Source organism: Sceloporus occidentalis, unplaced genomic scaffold, assembly GCF_023333645.1.
Source record: "Sceloporus occidentalis isolate IW3139 unplaced genomic scaffold, rSceOcc1.0.p SCAF_4, whole genome shotgun sequence".
In the NCBI taxonomy this organism is placed as follows: domain Eukaryota; kingdom Metazoa; phylum Chordata; class Lepidosauria; order Squamata; family Phrynosomatidae; genus Sceloporus; species Sceloporus occidentalis.
This window is the reverse complement of record NW_028316984.1, coordinates 161513692-161532231: the sequence shown is the minus strand read 5'-3', so window position 1 is coordinate 161532231 and position 18540 is coordinate 161513692. Positions and strand designations below refer to the sequence as shown.

The 18540-nt window shown below is 40.9% G+C and overlaps 1 protein-coding gene across 4 annotated transcripts in view; it reads right to left on the bottom strand.

Moving 5' to 3' along the window:
• The window catches only part of LOC149314926 (uncharacterized), a 130848-nt gene that overhangs the window by 22046 nt on the left and 90262 nt on the right, over positions 1-18540 (bottom strand). For 3 of the 4 annotated variants that reach the window (XM_089522139.1, XM_089522140.1, XM_089522143.1), the window contains 8 exons: positions 18206-18282; positions 17110-17270; positions 13422-13556; positions 12150-12299; positions 10218-10358; positions 8068-8181; positions 6662-6781; positions 5225-5298 (listed from right to left, as the gene is read on the bottom strand). In XM_089522139.1, coding sequence (XP_089378265.1) covers positions 5225-5298; positions 6662-6781; positions 8068-8181; positions 10218-10358; positions 12150-12299; positions 13422-13556; positions 17110-17270; positions 18206-18282 — 972 coding nt within the window. The remainder of the gene's footprint in view (positions 1-5224; positions 5299-6661; positions 6782-8067; positions 8182-10217; positions 10359-12149; positions 12300-13421; positions 13557-17109; positions 17271-18205; positions 18283-18540) is intronic. The other variant, XM_089522142.1, reaches the window with a different exon arrangement.

Genomic DNA, 18540 nt, shown 5'->3' with positions numbered 1-18540 from the left:
CGAGAGGCTCAAGGCCCTGCGCGCCTGCCCTGCAGGGCCTTTGGCGGCAGCAATCAACAGCAGGACCGAGCAGGCGCCGGTCCCAACGGCTCGGGGGCTGCATGTGGCCGACGGGCCGCAAATTGCCGACCCCTGGTCTAGATCAAGGGAAGTAATTGTGCCACTATATTCTGCTCTGGTCAGGCCCCACCTGGAATATTGTGTCCAGTTCTGGGCGCCACAATTCAAAAAGGACATTGAGAAACTAGAGCGTGTCCAAAGGAGGGCGACTAAAATGGTGAAGGGTCTGGAAACCATGCCCTATGAGGAACGACTTAGGGAGCTGGGTATGTTTAGCCTGGAGAAAAGAAGGTTAAGATGTGCTATGATAGCCCTGTTTAAATATTTGAAGGGATGTCATATTGAGGAGGGAGCAAGCTTGTTTTCTGCTGCTCCAGAGATTAGGACCCGGAGCAATGGATGCAAGCTGCAGGAAAAGAGATTCCACCTCAACATTAGGAGGAACTTCCTGACAGTAAGGGCTGTTCAACAGTGGAACACACTTCCTCGGAGTGTAGTGGAGTCTCCCTCCTTGGAGGTCTTCAAACGGAGGCTGGATGGCCATCTGTCGGGGATGCTTTGATCTGGATTTCCTGCATGGCAGGGGATTGGACTGGATCGCCCTTGCAGTCTCTTCCAGCTCTATGATTCTATGATTCTATGACTTGGGAGGTCAGAGATTCCTCGTCTGCACTTTTCCTGGACAGACCTGCACAGTTTCTAGTGTTCCATTGAATAGGTGGTACAAAGGAGGAATCCATACAAAATAGGCCATACTGAAGCATATATGAATTTTAAGAAACTATAAACTAGAGTACTCTACTGCCAAGCAAATTCTGCACATTTAAATTTGACAATTTTATAGAGGTGAATAAAGGTTATAGAGTGCTTCAGGTAGCAATCCCTGCAGAATTTCTGTAAGGAACTGTTAGTGGAAATGGCTGCAGAGGTATTTTAGGAGTGACTGGAATGCTGTCAAGTGCAAGGGCCTTAAAACCCTTGCCAAATCATGTCAAGGTATAGCACACATTTGATCTGGTGTCCAATGTGGCTCAAAAAGTGTGGCAGCCTAATGACACTGGGTGAAAAGACACAAACAGTATATGACGGCCAAATCTACATTGTTGGAGAACTGCAAACCTGAGGGTCCTGTACACATCCAGATTATACCAAAGTCTATGTTACTGCTTAGAAGATGTTAGACAAAATTAAGGAAGCACCATTTTTTGTGACAGAAGAAAGGTAGGAAGGATAGGTCCAGGGACCCTGAAGGCAGGGAACCGTCTAATTAAAAATAATAATTGTAAGCTGCTCTGATAGCCTTTAGGGCTGAAGGGCAGGGTATAAATACCACAAATAATAATAATATCATTAGAAGCCTTTAAGAAGGCATTAAAGACGTATCTCTTCCAGCGGGCATATCCACCTGACCTGCTATAGTGAAGATTCCCACCCATTTAGACTATATGGAAAAACAGATGAATCAGATGTATTGTTTCCTCTACTGTAATGTTGCTGGCCTACTAGCATTGACTAGTATTGTATTGTATTGTATTGTATTGTATTGTATTGTATTGTGTATTGTGGTTATATGATGATGTTTTTAATCTGTTATGTACTTTGTAGACTGTATTGCTAATATCGATGGGATCCCGCTTCGATCCGCAGGGAGAGGTGGGAAATAGAAAAATTAAAATTATTATTATTATTATTATTATTATTATTATTATTAATGCAGTGCAGCTTCCTCATGTTGAAAAGTAAAGTGTTCTCAGATAGAAAGTGGGTAACTTTGAAATTCTTCACACCACATTAAAAAAAACAACTTTAAAGAGAGCAAATGAAGAATTTTTTTTCAATTGGTTTAAAAGGGGCACAAGTTAAGGCCTCTAAGATAGGAGTAAGCAGAGCGGAGAGGCTCCTGTAAGAAAATGTTTGATGTGAGGAAGAATTCAAATTGTTCCTTGTCTGGCTATCTATAGAATTACTTGCTAATTAGCTTACTTGCTGTTCACCGCTATGATCTTTGGAATAGCGGTATATAAATAAAACAAATTATTATTATTATTATTAGAATTATCAAGAGGGCTGCAGGTATTCAAGGTGTTAGATGTACAGACCTACCTGAAGAAAGGAAAAGGGACTAATACACTATGGCGTGTTACACACCGCCATAAGGGACGTCCTTAGGATGTCCCATTTCGAAAAAGGGGCATCTCTTCCAGATGCCCCTTACCCTATCACGGACAGAGTCCGTGACAAATGGCGGCGGCCGTTCCACACGGCCGCCGCCATATTGACGTAGCGGACGCTCTGCGTCTGCACGTCGCGCCCCGGAAGTGACGCCGCAAGTGCGCAACTAGCGCCTCTCGGCGTCTCTTCTGGGGAGCAAGAAGGAGCGCGATTTTTGCGCTCCTTCTTTGCTGCATCCGGGAACCGCGCCTTTGGCTGCTGCGGTTCCCGGACGCAGCAACCAGCGGCGGCAGCAGACCGTCACATTTCGGCGGTCTGTAACCGCCTCAGATAATTTATTCAATTTAGCTTACACCATTGTGTGAAAGCTTTCCTTGTTTCAGGGATTCTCAAGATAGATGGCTTGTGTGTGTAAATTAATTTGTCTGGATAGCCTAGACAGATTGCCATTCAACTTCAACTGACCAGGTGGGGATAGTCTGAATATGAATGCCATACATTCCCTATGAAAGGTGGTCTAGCTGGCTCAGAACAACAAAGTAATTTTATCTCCTGCTGCAGCATTTCTGAAAATAAGGGAAACAAAGTGTTAGCAGGATAACTTGCACCTGCTCTTGTTTGACTTTTTGCAACATCCTGGACAGTGGTGAAAGTAATGGGAGCAGAAACACAAAACCTGGAGCTTAAGAGTGCCAGTATTTCAAGAAGAACCAAGGGAATTTGTGGTTGAAGGCTGAGGTAAACATGCCTGCTGCTGGATTTGGCAAAGATTCTCATACAGATAGTGTCATAAAATAATGAGCTTCTGCAATTTAAAATATCTTAAAGATAATGTTCCAAGATCAAATGAACTGGACCTTCTTTAAAGGGAGTGAGACTTATCCCATGTCTGTGCCTACAACTTCTAAGTGTTGGAGGTGCTGAGATGGGCAAAAGTGGCCTTTCCCATGACCAACCTGAAAACAATGCTTGAATAGAGAAGAGAGCACCATGCAACATTCTGAAGACACTAATAGAAAGAAGTAGATCTGATTTGCACGTAAACTATGAAGGGGGAGACTCCAATAAGCAATAAGGTAGATCAGAATGTAAAGATAGGCTTTTGAAAGACAGAGATAACAAAATCCCGCAGCCTCCCGTCTTGTCTTTAGAGTCTCCATTTGTAATTTGCACTTCCACACAAACTGACTGACCTCTTTCAGATCCAAAATAGCCCCCCAAGTTTTGTTCTATGAAGAAAATGGAGTAAACAACCATTTGGTATCTATGTACAGACCACTGAGGTCTGCCAGAACTGTCCAGAGTATCTTCCTTATAGTATGAGAAATGCAAGTTTTGCCTTTTAAGAAAGTTAGTGAGAGAACAGTACAAGGAAAAGCTAGAGAAACTAACATGAAATACAGCGGACCCTTGTTATATGCTGGGGTTTGGTTCCAAGATTCCCTGTGGATAACAAAATCCGTGGATGCTCAAGTCCCATTAAATTTTGGCGTGTTACAGACCGCCCAGAAGGGGTGGTCTGCCGCCGCCTTCATTTGCAGCACGGAGGAGCCCCAGCGTCCAAACCATGAGGCTCCTCCGCGCTGCAAATAAGCGCCAAAATGGCGTTTCTCTTTGCGGTGCGGATATGATGCCACAAGGCACCAATGGTGCACTCGCAGCGTCATATGCGCTGCGCGGACGCAGCGCGTCTGCTACGTAAAGATGGAGACCCCCGTGTGGTACGGGCGCCGCCATTTTGTACTGACTCAGTCCGTATTAGGGTTTGGGGCGTCCGGAACTGACACCCCTTTCCAATCCTAATACAGACCTAGTCTGTACTTTATGCCCATTTGTAACGGGCCATAATGACATAGCAAAATGGTGTCCCTTATAAAAAATGGAAAATCAAGATTTGATATTTGAAATTTATATATATTTTTTTAACATTTTCAAATTGTGGATGCTTGAATCCGTGTATAAGAAATCCGTGTATAAGAAGGGCTGACTGTAACTCTTTTTATCAGAATAAGAGAAGAGATAGAGAAGAAAGCAGAGACAAACCAAGAGGCAGCTCAGTCAGAGCCGACAGGAACAAGACTGAATCATTTGTGGGCTGCTCCCCTTTCTGGCTGCTATCAGAGTATATGGGAAAGGCAACCCACTATAAGAGGTTTTCCCTCCACCACTGGAAAATGAAATAAGTACTTAATGTTTCCACAGCTAATACACACAAGGTGTGCATGATGCCCTCACAGAACTGAGTGCAGTAATTCCTCCTAAATTGAGATTCTCTCTACCATATATAGCATCATTTTGATTGCAAACTGTGCCACTACATCCCTAGTCTAAAGAGTCATAAAAATACTAGAGAATGAGCCTTTTAAAAATTAGTGGCAACAAATAAACTGTGTATACAGTAGATAGTATGGGAGTATTCTCATTTTGCAGAACTACATTTTTTATTGAACGAAGCAATAGAAACAAGTTTCAGTATCACATAATACAGATTATAATGCCATTAGAAAGTAACTGAACCACATATAAATCCATGAGATATTTAAATTATTCAATTAGTCAAAATAGTGTTCAGACAACTATATATCAATCCTATTGATTTTAAAATTGGTGAACAGGTCTAACATGCTTTCTTTACAGTACAGTTTCCCAGGAACACAATATGAACTAAGCACAATGAGCTCCTAAGGAATTGGAAGTCTCTTTTTCTTACTTCAAGATTGTGCACGCCATGCATGAAATAGCCTGCCTGAGGTATCATGAGAGTGGAAACAGGAACTGGTGTTTGGTGCACAATTCTTCTAAAAATGTTAGCCCTGGCCATGGATGGGGCAAACAAACACCAATTGGACTCCAGTTCAACCAGTAAAAATATCTTGAGTTGCCACTATTTTCTTGTTCATCTTCTCCTACTTCTACTTTGTAAACTCTCACTGTTAACTTAATTGTAAACTGTAACAAGAAAACATGTTAAACTCCTCTTGATTAGTATTACCTGTGGTAGCATTGTCCAATAACTTTAAATAGTTGACTGTCTTTTGGCTTGCTCAGCATTGCCTCTGTAAAATCCTAAAAATAGATTATATTACTTGTAATACACATGACTATGTTTGTACAGGTACAATTCAATGGATGCCTATTACAGTGACTGTTTATATTACAGTTTACAAACTGCAATTGGCTTGAATGTTGATTAACACTGTTTGCCTCACAAGAGAAAGGCTTGCAGTGTAGTAGATGAACTAGAGCATTATTTTCTAAGTTGTTCATTGATAGCTGCATAGCTTCTAAATATTCACTTAGAGGTTCTAGAAGTTCCATCAGAATTTCAAACCATGAATTATCAGAATACACACATGTCCTCCACTGTTTTATGGTTTTCTTATATATATCTGCATTTTTTCAAACACATATTCCAAGTTAATTTATTTTTATTGGCAGACTTATTAGGCTTTCTAATCCATCCTGTATCAATGGATCTCACACTGAGATAAGCATCACCATAAACCAAGACCATATGCAAATCATCAAATGTAAATTAAAACTACACTATGATCAATATAACTCAATGAGTAAGCGAGATGATGGTGCCCAATGGGTGAGGGGGAGCATTCTAAAACCATGATGTGACAGGCATGGAAGAGAAGAGCCTTTCTCATGTCTCTTCATAATGTACCATTCCCAAAGAATGAATGCAGGGGACAGCCCCATGGCAGATTTCAGAGAAATGTATACAGAGAAATGTACTCTCTTAAATACTAATTTCCCAAGCCATTTATAGCTTTATTTTACAATTAATACTTGAACTAGAAATGTATTGACAACTGGTGCCAGTTCTTTAAAACCTATTATTATTATTATTATTATTATTATTATTACACATTCAGTACAGAAACCCATACTAGCATTCTGAACTAGCTAGTTTCTGGGTCATTCTGAAGGGCAGCCCATTTAAGAGTACATTGAAGTAATCTAGATGGGGAATTACACTTGAACTACTGTAGCCAGATTGCTACCCAGGAAAAAGTTACAGCTGGCTGATCAAATGAAAATGGCTAAAAGCTTTCCAGAAAACCAAGGCCCCTTGAGCTTCAAATAACAAAGGAATCTAGGTGTACTGTCAAGCTCTGCACCTGCTCCTTTTAAGGATACTGTAAACTCATCCAGAGCTAGATGCTTACCCAACTCCTTGAGCTGTGAATTACGAATTTACAGAGCCTCGGTTTTGTCAGGATTCCACTTCAGTTTATTGAGAACTGATTTTAATGTTGTTAAATATGTTTGTAAATCAGTATAAATAATTATTTACAACCATACCTTTATATAGAATGTTCTATTTTTCTCTGTTTTTCTGATACTGTATCCAGAAATGGACACCACAAATAAGAAATCCATTAATTTTTTATTACCCTCATTACAAAAAAAGTCTAACCTCCAGGGCATTAGCATACTGGTCCAATTCTATATAGAGTAGTCCACGGTTGATCAGGACTTTCAAGACAATGCCCTTTTTTGCCTCAAGAAGAAGAACAATCCCATAATCTTTCAAAGCCTGTAAGAATCAATTTTACATGGTCAGTACTGAAAAGTCTATAACACAGAGCATGTTACAGTAATTCAAACAAGATGTAATAGGGAAATACTATTGACTATTCTGCTTTAATATGGTGGTGTTGGGTCCCTCTCTCGCCATTTGTAGACCTAGACCATACTTTTGTTTTCAAATAGTATGACTATCACTTTCTATTTGAAAATAAGACCTATCTGGGGTAGAACATGTGAGGGAGTCCAAAATGGCCAGTTGCACCTCCAGAGATTTGAGGGTGCTATTGCCCAGTTGTCAGGCAGGGGGGATTAAAATTGGCATCCATAAAAATGGGGCAGCATAAGGAGGAGGGTATCCATATCCCTGTAGGGGACCAATACAGAACCCCAACTGCTGGCAGCTGTTTGCCTCTTTTGTAAACTCATGAAACCAGAGACCTAGATGTACACACAAAGCTCCTTTGCCTATACACAGCCCATATATTATAATAAAGTGTGGTTCTGATTGAGTTGAGCTCTCCTTGCACTGAAGTGAATGGGATAATAAACTTGTGTAAGAACACTAAAGCGGGTTACACACCGCCATTAAAGTACGCGCAGAGCGCATACTAGGGTTAGGGAGGTGCGGTGCTTCCGCACCTCCCTAAAAAATGACAGCGGCCGTTCCAAACGGCCGCTGCCATGAGGACGTCACGGCCGCGCCGCCTCTATACGGGGCGGCGCGGACGTGACATCCTCGCTCCGCGCCAGGGCACCTAGTGCGCCCTTAGTGTGGACCAGGAAGGAGCTCCATTTCAGAGCTCCTTCCTGGTTTGCGGCGCCGGTTGCGTCGCTGGGCGCAGCCTTCAGACGGCTGCGCCCAGCGAAGCAAGGGAGAAAGGGGCCAAGCGGCCCCTTTCTCCTTCTCCCTGCCGCCGCGGGGTGTCCTTGGGGCTTGAAGCCCCAAGGACACCCCTTTTCTGGCTGCGGGGAAGCGGCATTTTGCCGCTTCCCCGCAGCCTGAAAAGCAGCGGATCGGGGCCTCAGCAGCTGCCGTTCTAACAGCTGAGGCCCCGATACACCAGGGAAAGGGGCGGGTACAGACCGCCCCAAATGGGCGGTCTGTAACCCGCCCTAGTGCATACTATAATATGCATAAAATGCTAGACTAGGACTAGTGAATGCAATATGTGAACTGTTGTCATAAAAGGATGAAGACACAGTTAAAACTGAAAGTGAGATATGCTTATTCAGCAATTGGATTAAACCAAGAGAACAATGTCATACAACTTCTCATTTAAAAAAGGTACTTACATTTTTGTAGTCCTTCATTAGGTGGTAGGAAATAGCCCTGTTGTAAAATGCCAGAATGCATGTTTTATCCAGGTCAATAGATTTAGTTAAATCTTCAACAGCATGTTTGTAGGTCTACAGGTGGGGGGGGGGGGGGGGGGGAGTTGTAGTATTAATTGGAAACAGAGAAAATTTCAAAACTATGTCATGGTCCTATATTTGCTGAAATTCTACTGATCTTTGTTGAAATAAGCAGCAACTGTTCAGTGTTATTCTTTTTTTAAAAAATCCAGTGTTATTCTTTTTAAAAGTGTTATTCTTTTAAAATTTTATAAGTTATTTCCCATTTTTCTCCCAACATGGAAACCAAGGTGGCTCACAACGTAGATTAAAACAAAATAGAGCTAAAAAGCAATTATTATTATACTTTTTTAAAGAATGAAACTATTCTATTTAAAAATCACTAATTTGGAACATATTAAAAACACTTAAAACAGAACAAAATACAGCAAACACCAATTAAAAGACCATTCTATAACAATCAGTTAATAGCCAAAAATCTATTTAAATATAAAGATCTGTGCCTGCCAAAAGAAAAAAAGCAGGAAGAAGGCCAGCAATGGGAGCAGCTACCTAAAAACATCTTCACTGCCTGTGGCAGTTCTGGGATTGAAAAAAGCTCTCTGAGAATCTTAAAATTTGGGCAGTCTCATGTAGAGAGATAAAATCTGGAGAATATGGATCCAAGTCATATAAGGCTTTATAGTTCCTAATCAGCATTTATTTGTGATGGCCCAATAGGAATGAAACTACATCCCCAAGGATATTCTTGATTTTTTAAAAAAGATGGCTTTCTTAGAGTTATTTCTTTCAAACTAAGGAGTGAAACAAACAGGCAAAATAAAGTGGCTTCCAGCTGCTTCGAAGGTGGGGAATTTATATGATGCATGCCTCCAAAGCAGGTGGAAACCAAAACAAAGCTGTGCTCCAGGGCTAAAAACTGGGACAAAAACAACCCTGGATACACCAGCTTAGCTTGGAAAATCTTCATGCCTGCATATAAACAGCCTGGCGCCAGCATGGACTACAACAATGCAAAAAAAAAAAAATAAAAAAAAAATGAAAGTGCGACAACTCTAATAGATGTAATTGAAACATACCCAAATCAGACAGTCCAACAGGGGGGCATGGGGTGAAGAGGGGCATCCATGATTGTGCTTTGCCAATGTATTACTTGCACACTGATTTACTGATGTCCTGTGTCCAGCAGATCATCGCATTTGTGAATAGGTAGCCAATCAAAGGGGCAGCCATGCAATGGTATGGCATCTGGGTAGATGAGGAAGGTATTTGGAGGATGCTGGAGATGTTTGTGCGACAGTGTGCATGCATGGTGGAAAAGCAACAAAAAAAATTACCCAACAGAGTTGTGTGATGCCATACCCTGCAGTCTGCAAGAAGAGGGCCCTCCCTCCATCCACCATCCAGAGGGAGAGAAGGGCAGGCCAGCTCCATCAGGCCTAATCAGGGTAAGAAGAAGGGCCCTCCCTCCAGTCCATCTGCCATGGTCCAGGCATCAGAGAGAGAGAAGATCTGCTGGACTTTTCCCCACTGCCATTCCCTTCTCCTTTTGTGTCTTGTCTCTTTAGATTGTAAGCCTGAGGGCAGGGAAATGTCTAATTAACAGCCTTTTGGCTGAAGAGCGATGTATAAATAAATAAATAAATAAATAAATTTTGAAAACAGCAGAATCGAGATGCTTTTTCCTGCCCCTCTGCCCCCATAAGTGCCCCAGGAATGATGGAATATATATTCCACTAAGCCATTCCAAATGACAAATATTGCTGGACTGTAGCAGGGCTTTTATTTTTGTCCAGGTATTGCTTCTAAAATTATAATGTTAGCTTGTGCATAATATTATTAACCTATATGTTTCTGTGTCTACTTCTACGACAGGCACCAGTGGAAATTATTAGAGAAAATTCTTATGAAACTATATTTCTAAAGTCTCATTTAATTAAAACCTATTAGTATATTGTCTGTGAATCATCAGCTTTCAGGTTTCCATGTGAGTAAGCAGTGCTGAAATTCAAACATCTGCCTTCACCTATAACAATACTGCATATGATTGCGTCCCCCATCCATGCTAAAGCAGCAATAGGTTTGCTTACCCTATTATAACATTTCAGTGCTCCTCTGTAGAGATAGGCTCTCACACTTCTAGGCTTTAATTTGATGGCTTCATTACAATTCATTATTGCCTTCGAGAATCTTCCTTTGCTCCCATAATAAGCAGCACGACTTAAATATGCCTTCACAGAAAAATACAAATACATTATGGAACAAAAATGGAGGATAGATATTGTAAAGGCTTGTATGTACATCATTTTGACTTACACGTCTAACAGAATGTTAAAAGGTGAATATTTTCACACTCTGAGCTGCCAATAATGATTTGTAAAAGTGAGTAAAAGCAGCCATATTAACAGTACCCACCCACCCCTCCACACACACATGAAAATTCTATATGCAATCAGCATTTGGACGGTGAATGTAAATTAATGTATCACTTGTACCTGGGAAAATATGTTTGTTCCTCATTTAGTGCATTTAGTGTTGTTGTAATTGCTCCCCATTACATACAAATTATTCATGACAAAGGTGACATAACTCCCTCTCCTGTCCCCACCCCACCCCATTATTTGCAAAAATCTTATTTTAGTTTTAAGCATTGTAGTTTTTCAAAGTTTAGTTTTTCAAAGTTAAGTTCCCCATAATACAACCCAGTGTCACAGTGCAGGGCTCAGTTTTCCTCCCCTTTAAGTATAAGGTTACATCTACCTTCCCTAGGAAAAAATGTCATTTTCTCAGTGTTTCACTAAGACTGGGGTAGGTTAAAGTGTAGTTCATCTGCCACATGCAATTCCCAATTACCCCTGATGAAAGACCAAAACCACATTTTTGTGCAGCTATTGAGGGCAAAACTTGATGTAACACTGATGTTCATGTTTTTAAATTAATATTAACAACTGCTAGGGAGGTGTTATTATTAAGATCATAGTAGCATAGAAGAGTTGTATCCTTTCTTTCCTTGCTTCCCTGAAAAAAAATAGGCCTTTGAAACTGCTGTTTGCATTAGGAGGAAACCAATCTTTGGTAACAATGTGGGATTTATTTGCAGCACAGACTTTTCAAAGGATCACCTGTCTGGTAAAGTAAGCATCAGCTGCAAATACAGTGGGCCTTCCACATTCACTGCAGTTAGGGGCAGAGGACCTCCGTGAAAGAGAGGAAACTACAAATAACAAAAGCACTATGTCACTAACCTGAGAGAACACCTCTCTAGGAATCTCTAGGTCCTCCAGCATAACCCTATGGTCAACATCTACCAGAGGGTGACCAGAGAATGACATTAGAGGACCTACAAATGCCTAGAGAAGTGTTTTTTCTAGGAATGGCTAAGTCCCCAAGGCAAATGTATGGTCATTTTTCAGCAGAGTTGCGCTGGAGGACCTAAAGATTCCTAGAGAGAGCATATGGATCAGATCCACAAATAATCAAATCCACAAAAATCAAAGCCGCAAATGTGGAGGGGTGACTGTATAAGAATATGAGGTTAGGGCGAAAAGAAACTCCATGAAGAAGGAGATGCATAAGATTATCTTAAACCCTGTCTGCCTTTTGTATGATGTGCCACACACTCTCCTCCCATGAGGCATGGCATATGAGTGAGAAATGGGAATGACATCCAATGTTGTGTAACTACAGCTCCCAGCAGCACTAACCAATATTACCAATAGTGAGGGACCCTGGGAGTTACAGTTCAACAATATCCAGAGAACTGAAGAATTCTCACTCCAGTCTCAGATATATTGATGTAGGGGAGGGATCTGCATGAGGTAAGGAGGATCTTGGAAACATCAAACAGGATTGTTCATGAGAATGCATAAATACGAATGTAAGTGTGCTGGTAGGATGGATATGCCTAGATAAGTAAAGGTGAAATTAGGAACTGCCAATGAGAATTAATCTTCCCTTTAGACTTCAATTTCCCACTTATTTACTACTTATTATAAACTTTGAACAGTCAAATGATCAGTTACCTGAAAATGTTTTGGATCAACAGCAAGTGTTTTATTAAAATCTAGTATGCTTTTAGATTGCTGGAGTTGCATTCTGCATAGCCCACGCTGATAAATTGCATCTGCGTAATGTGGATATAGCCTGATAGCTGAAGTAAAAGCATCACATGCCTTAAAAGGTAATGCAAAAGAGTTTTACTGAATATTGCCTTTCATGAAATAGAAAGAATACCAACATTTAAAGCTAATCTACTCGTTTCTTCATATTTTCTTTCCACTTTAAATTAATGAGAAAAGGGGAAACAGAATCCTCTGTATGTTATTTGCATCACTGTAGTGTGTTAATAAAGCAAGTAATTTTTAAATTTATTTCTCTGGAAGGAAAAAGGATGGGGAAAAACAATGCCAAACTGGCAATCTTGTGATCATAAGCACTTATTACTTTGCCAAATGTAACTATTATAACAAATTACAGGTGGAGTCTTCCTTATCTAAAATGTTTGGGACCAGAAGTGTTCTGCATTTCAGATGTGTGTGTGTGTTGATTTTGGTATACCTGAGGAAAATCTCAAGTTGGCTCTTCAACAAAGCTTTTGAAACCCAGCACACATACCTTGCTGGGGTGTTGTTGTTGTTTTCCAGTGTGTACTTTGTTCAGTGTTTTAAATTGTTTCAGATGACTTCAGATACCATATATACTCATTTATAAGTTGAAAAACCTATGCCCAAGATTGACTCCAAAATTCTGGGTCGATTTATATATGGGTCAATACAGTAATACAGCTCAGAAATGTCGTAAAAGAAGTGCCTCTGGACACCCCACAATAACCCTGCTTGAACAATGAGCTCTGAAAAGGCTTCCAAGGGAGGGAATGCGTGTGTGTGTGTGTGAGAGAGAGAGAGAGAGAGAGAGAGAGAGAGACTGTCAAAGCAGCAACACTGGAAGGTCCATTCTCCAGTGGCCTATTGCAATAGTGGAAGTAAAAATGCCAGTGGCAGCAGCAGCTTTTTGGTGCTTCCCTTCCTTGGTGGACAGAGGTGGAGAATGTAGGATGGGGTGAGGCAATGAACCCTATTCTTTGTACAGATAGAGACCACAAACAGGACCCTCCCCAGTCAATTTCCTAAGTTTCTTTTGTTGGAATGACCATGAAGAGGTTAATATATATATAGCATGTGTGTGTGTGTGTGTGTGTATAATACATTTTGCCTCTTACTCATTTCAACCCAGCAATCAAAATTTTCACTCACAGTGCTTAAAACCAAGAAGACCAAACTCTAAGAAACAGATACCTCTAATAAACAGATTTGTTCCATGTAGCATTGTCCCATTAAAAAATACATTTCTGCAGCCTCAAATGTATTAGGCGGGTTTTTCGCAGTACCAGTAAGCAGCTTCAGAGCTTCTGTAAAACTGACCACTGCATCCTGAAATAAAATATAAAGGCTAAACATTGTCAACCGTCATTGTCATTGTCAACTGTCTGTGTTCCAAGCTTTGTCAACTGCTCCCATAAACGTCAGAGATCAAGGCTCCAATTTATAGGTGGTGAGAAAGACTCATAGTAAAGTACTGAGCTCAAAACTTGCCCACAAAACAGACCCCAATATCTCTTTCCTATGCACCCAAAAATCCTTCCTGGACTTCACAAGTGGCCCTTAACTCCTTCAAATCTTTATATGCACATAGAATGAACACTTAAGATAATTCCTCATTACTCTCATTTTGTTAAATTAGCTGGTTGTTGTTGTGTGACTCCAAGTAATTTCTAACTTATGCAACTCCAAGGCAAACCTATCGTGGGGGTTTCTTGAAAGAATTTGTTCAGAAGTGGCTTGCCCTTGCCTTCTTAGGAGGCTTAGGATTACCCAGGATCACCCAGAAGGTTTCCATGCTCAAGCAGGGATTCTAATCCTGGCCTCCCAGAGTCCTAGTCCAACATTCAACCACTCCACCACACTAGCTCTCAAGCTGGTATGTATATTTATAAAAAAATCTTGCCCTTATGATCATGGGGATGTGCAGAAAGGGGCTCTTTGGTGCATATACAGTTGGACTGCACACGTCACTTCCTTTTAGAAACAGGCTATTACAGTGCACCTGTGTCATATGCGGGTGTGCCATACACGGCTTTCAGATTACGCTGAAAGCCATGCACAGGAAGCGGCAATGGCGTGCATGCCGCACCGCAGGCACAAGCCCCATTGTTTTCAATGGGGCTGCACCATACTCAGTATTTTCCTTATGCGGGGGTGGTGGTGTCTGGAATGGATCCCCCCACGTAAGGGAAAGGCGCATTGTAGTATTAACAGGCCAACCAATACAGTAATGTCAAGTACTTTTATGACTATTCAGTATGTCTTGAAAGCAATAATAAATGATCACATACCATCTTGATCTCTGAACTACTGATAGCAGCCTATGTAGACATTGCCAAAGGTAAAGGTATTCCCCACTGACAAGGTTGTCAAGTTGTGTCAGACCATAGGGGGCGGTGTTCATCTCCATTACTTTGCTGAAGAGCCAGCATTGTCAGAGACTACTCTGTGATTATGTAGCTAACATGATTGCACAGAACACTGTTTACCTTCCCACCGAAGTGGTACCTATTTATCTACTTGTATTTGCATGCTTTTGAACTGCTAGGCTGGCAGAAGTTGGGACTATGGAAGGGAGCAAACTCCATCACATGGCACCTGGGCCTTGAACTGCTAACCTGCTGATCTTGCAATCAACAGAGTCAGTGTCTTAACCACTTGAGCCACCGCTTGCTAGAGAAAAACCCTTGAGAAGCATAATTGATGGATTGGAGAGATAAGAGTTTAGACAACCAGGCTATTAGAGAAACTGACATATAGACTCTGAATGTCTGAAAGACATGTCTAGAAAGATGCATTTCTAAATGACTGTCATTCTTCTATCATATCTGCCAACAAGCAATAGCAATAGCAAGTACATTTCTATACTACTTATCAGTGCACTTAAGCACTCCTTAAACGGTTTACAATGTGTGATCTAATGGCCCCCAACAAGCTGGATATTCATTTTAGTGACCTATAGAAGCATGCAAGGCTGAGTGAACCCTGGAGCCCTACAGGATGCCAGCCACAGATGCTGGTGAAACGTCAGGAAGAAAATCTTCTAGAACATGGCCACATAGCCCGAAAAACCCACAAAAAATTATCTTGAGTAAGTTACACACCCTCAGCCTTGGAGAATGGAAAAAGCAAACCCATGTCAGGGTCGCCTTTGGGTCATCATGAAATGAATTGATGGTACACAGCAAAGTTAAAGGAAGACAAGAACCAACTCATGTCTTAAAAATAACCACCAATACACAGACAGAGACAGACAGACAGACACGTAGGTTTGGATGGTTATTTTTGGGTGGATACACACACACACACACACACACACACACACACACACACACACACACACCAACATGGTGTAGTGGTTTGAGTGTAGGACTATGACTCTTGAGAGCAGTGTATGAATCCCCACTCAGCCATGGAAATCCACTGGGTGATCTTGGCAAGTCACATTTCGCTGTCCCAGAGGAAGGGAAAGGCAAAGCCCCTTCAAACTAATCTTGACAAGAAAACCCCATGATAGGTTGAAGGCACACAACAACATTTCACAAGCTACAAAAATCAAAAGCTCTCACTAACTTGTCCCTTGCAAAGATAGTGGAACAGACAGAATTATGGGAGAAAACAGACATAGCAAAGGTTGCTTAAGATTACAGTGTTTGCAGATTCAGTTTTCTCTGGGGTAGGGGTTACCAACAACATCTTTGTTATCCCAGACTATTTGCTCACAATTCCTGACAACAGTTGCAACTTTTTATTCCTATCCTCCGATAAGTGTCTTTAAAAAATCCAAGACATATAGTATCCAAAAAACCCTATGAGGCACATGTGTATCTGCTGTGAAACAAGCTGGAGGTTTTGGCTAGTCTATTCCATTCTACTACTGATATGTTATCTCAGTGTCAGCTGCAAGGATTGCTTGCTTGGTGATTTCAATATTGCTGTCAGGAAATGTAAATATAAAAGCAATTATTTCATCCTCTGCCTGATTGTCCTTTTCATCTTCTTAAACAATTTTTCTAACAGTTCTACTCCTCTATATCATATTCTTCCAAGTGTCTCCCTCCTGTGTTTGGAAATTGTCCTCTTCTCTGGAAGCATATCTTAGGCGCGGTACAAACCACCCAAAAATGGTGGTCTGCAGGCGCTCGTTTTAACTCTGGAGGGATGCCACAGCTGCCAAAACGCGCAACGTCCCTCCGGACATGCCTTCCGAGATCTTTTTGTGGCACCCAGGTTAAGTCGCAAGTGCCCCACTGGTGCACTCATGACATAAGCAATGTGCAGTGACATCGTCTTCCGTCAAACTCCCCAACAAAACAACCATGCAAAATGCCTGTTCTCCTCATCCTGTTCACCACTTTTCAGAGACTGAGAGGGCTGATATAAAGAAAGTTAGTGGCAGCTAGCTCTGTCCTTCAACCAAGTCAGTTATTCATTCCATTTCAGCATTCACTTTTTCCCAGGAGAAGCCCTGCTCCCTTGGATCATGTGCTCAGGCAGAGCACACAGCCCACGTCACAGGAAAACATACAAGTCTGCCTCTAAACAGTTCTGCCAAACACCAGCTTTTAACCTAAAGACACAAGGTTTTGGAAAACTATAAAGAAGACATGGTGTGCCCTAGCTATCAATAATTTGGGCCCCATTTGGGAGAAACTGACTTTTCTTTCATTAAGGAGGAGACTCTGGAATTTTCAGCAGGACTCAGAAAATACAAAAGTGTACATTAAACCCTAACTCTAATGCTGGCCCAAACCCTGAAGGTACTGGAATGCTCTTTGGAGTCAGAAATACCCCACAATTCACACAGTGCAATGCTTTTATTCTACTGCTTCAGGGTAAAAATTATTTCCCTTCAAACTACTCAGAAGGTAAAAGTTTTAACCTTGTGTTTTTTGGCTTTCATTTGGATTTTTCCAAGTAAAACAAACAGGGGATGTTCAGGTTGTTTTCTGGTAGCTGCTAGAGCACACTCAATAGCCTTGTTATGATTCTGACAAAATGACTGAACAAGTGCTTCCTGAACAAGAGAACATTCAAGGGATCCTGTAAAATATTGAAAGAGAAATTGATTATGACCAAAATATTCATTACTGTGCACTTCAGAATAAATAAATTAAATAAATTTCTAAAATAAATAGTTATAAGCATATAATTTTAAAAGATTATCAATCAATAAACAGTCAAAATACTAAACAACCTTATCAATGCCCTATTTTTATATTATAGACAAAAGACTATAAGAAATTTCTTAATATGAAGTCAGACCATAGCCTTATTCAGTTTAGTATTGGCAAGTGGTTGGCAATGATCGGAGTTTGTACATCAGACATTCGCAAGACATCTGACTGGGGACATGCCTCTAATCCATATTCATGGCAGGATGCAACCCTACACTATTCTAAAAATATGAAACTATGTGTTTAGTGGACAGCATGAACATTTATTTGTACATCTGTCTGGTTACCATGACTCACTATAAAATACTGTTGTATGTATGGCATACATATATTTAAAATGTCCCCATGTGATAGGGGACTCATGGCCTGTACCCACCTTATGTATTTTGTACTGACAACCACATTAACCATACATTATAAATAAATTCCCCTGAACTAATGGCATTTACATTCAATCAAATATGCATATGATAAGGAAAAAAAGGAAGAATACAGTAATCAACTCACTTGGTACCAATAACATAATCTTGCATTTAAATACTGTAGTTTCCTTAATCTGTAATTATATACCAGGATCCAATTGGCAACATTACTAATTCCACGTGCTTGAGGGGATTTTCAGCTTGAGTTTCTTCAAAGCAGCACACTACATTGTGGTCAACACAAACTTCCAAAAAGAAGTTGTGTTTGGACATAGGGAACAGTGTTCATAAAAAAAAATTTAAACACCCTTCAAATACCTGTTTAGGCCCTTGGCCTTTACACATAGTGCACACAAAACCAAACCAAAAGAGACTATACCCGCGTCCATTTCTGCCACTTGACGTATGCAGAAACTTGCAAGTTCATACTTCCTCATCTCCAGTAAATACTGTCCTCTGCAATAAAATATTTAAAGATCATAAATTGCTTGGAATTCCTGTGGAACTCTCATAGTCTCTTAATACAGTGCTGTTCAAAGATGTAGTCCCTGGACTGGTTCCCAGTCCTGAAGCCTTTGCCTGCTAGTGCTTGGCATGTTTCCAGGAAAGAAAGAAACAATTATGGCCAATGGGCACAAATACAGTTCTGGTCCCTGGTGCAGTGGGAAAAAATAAATGCTAGTTCCCCATATCAAATAGCTTGAGAAACACTGC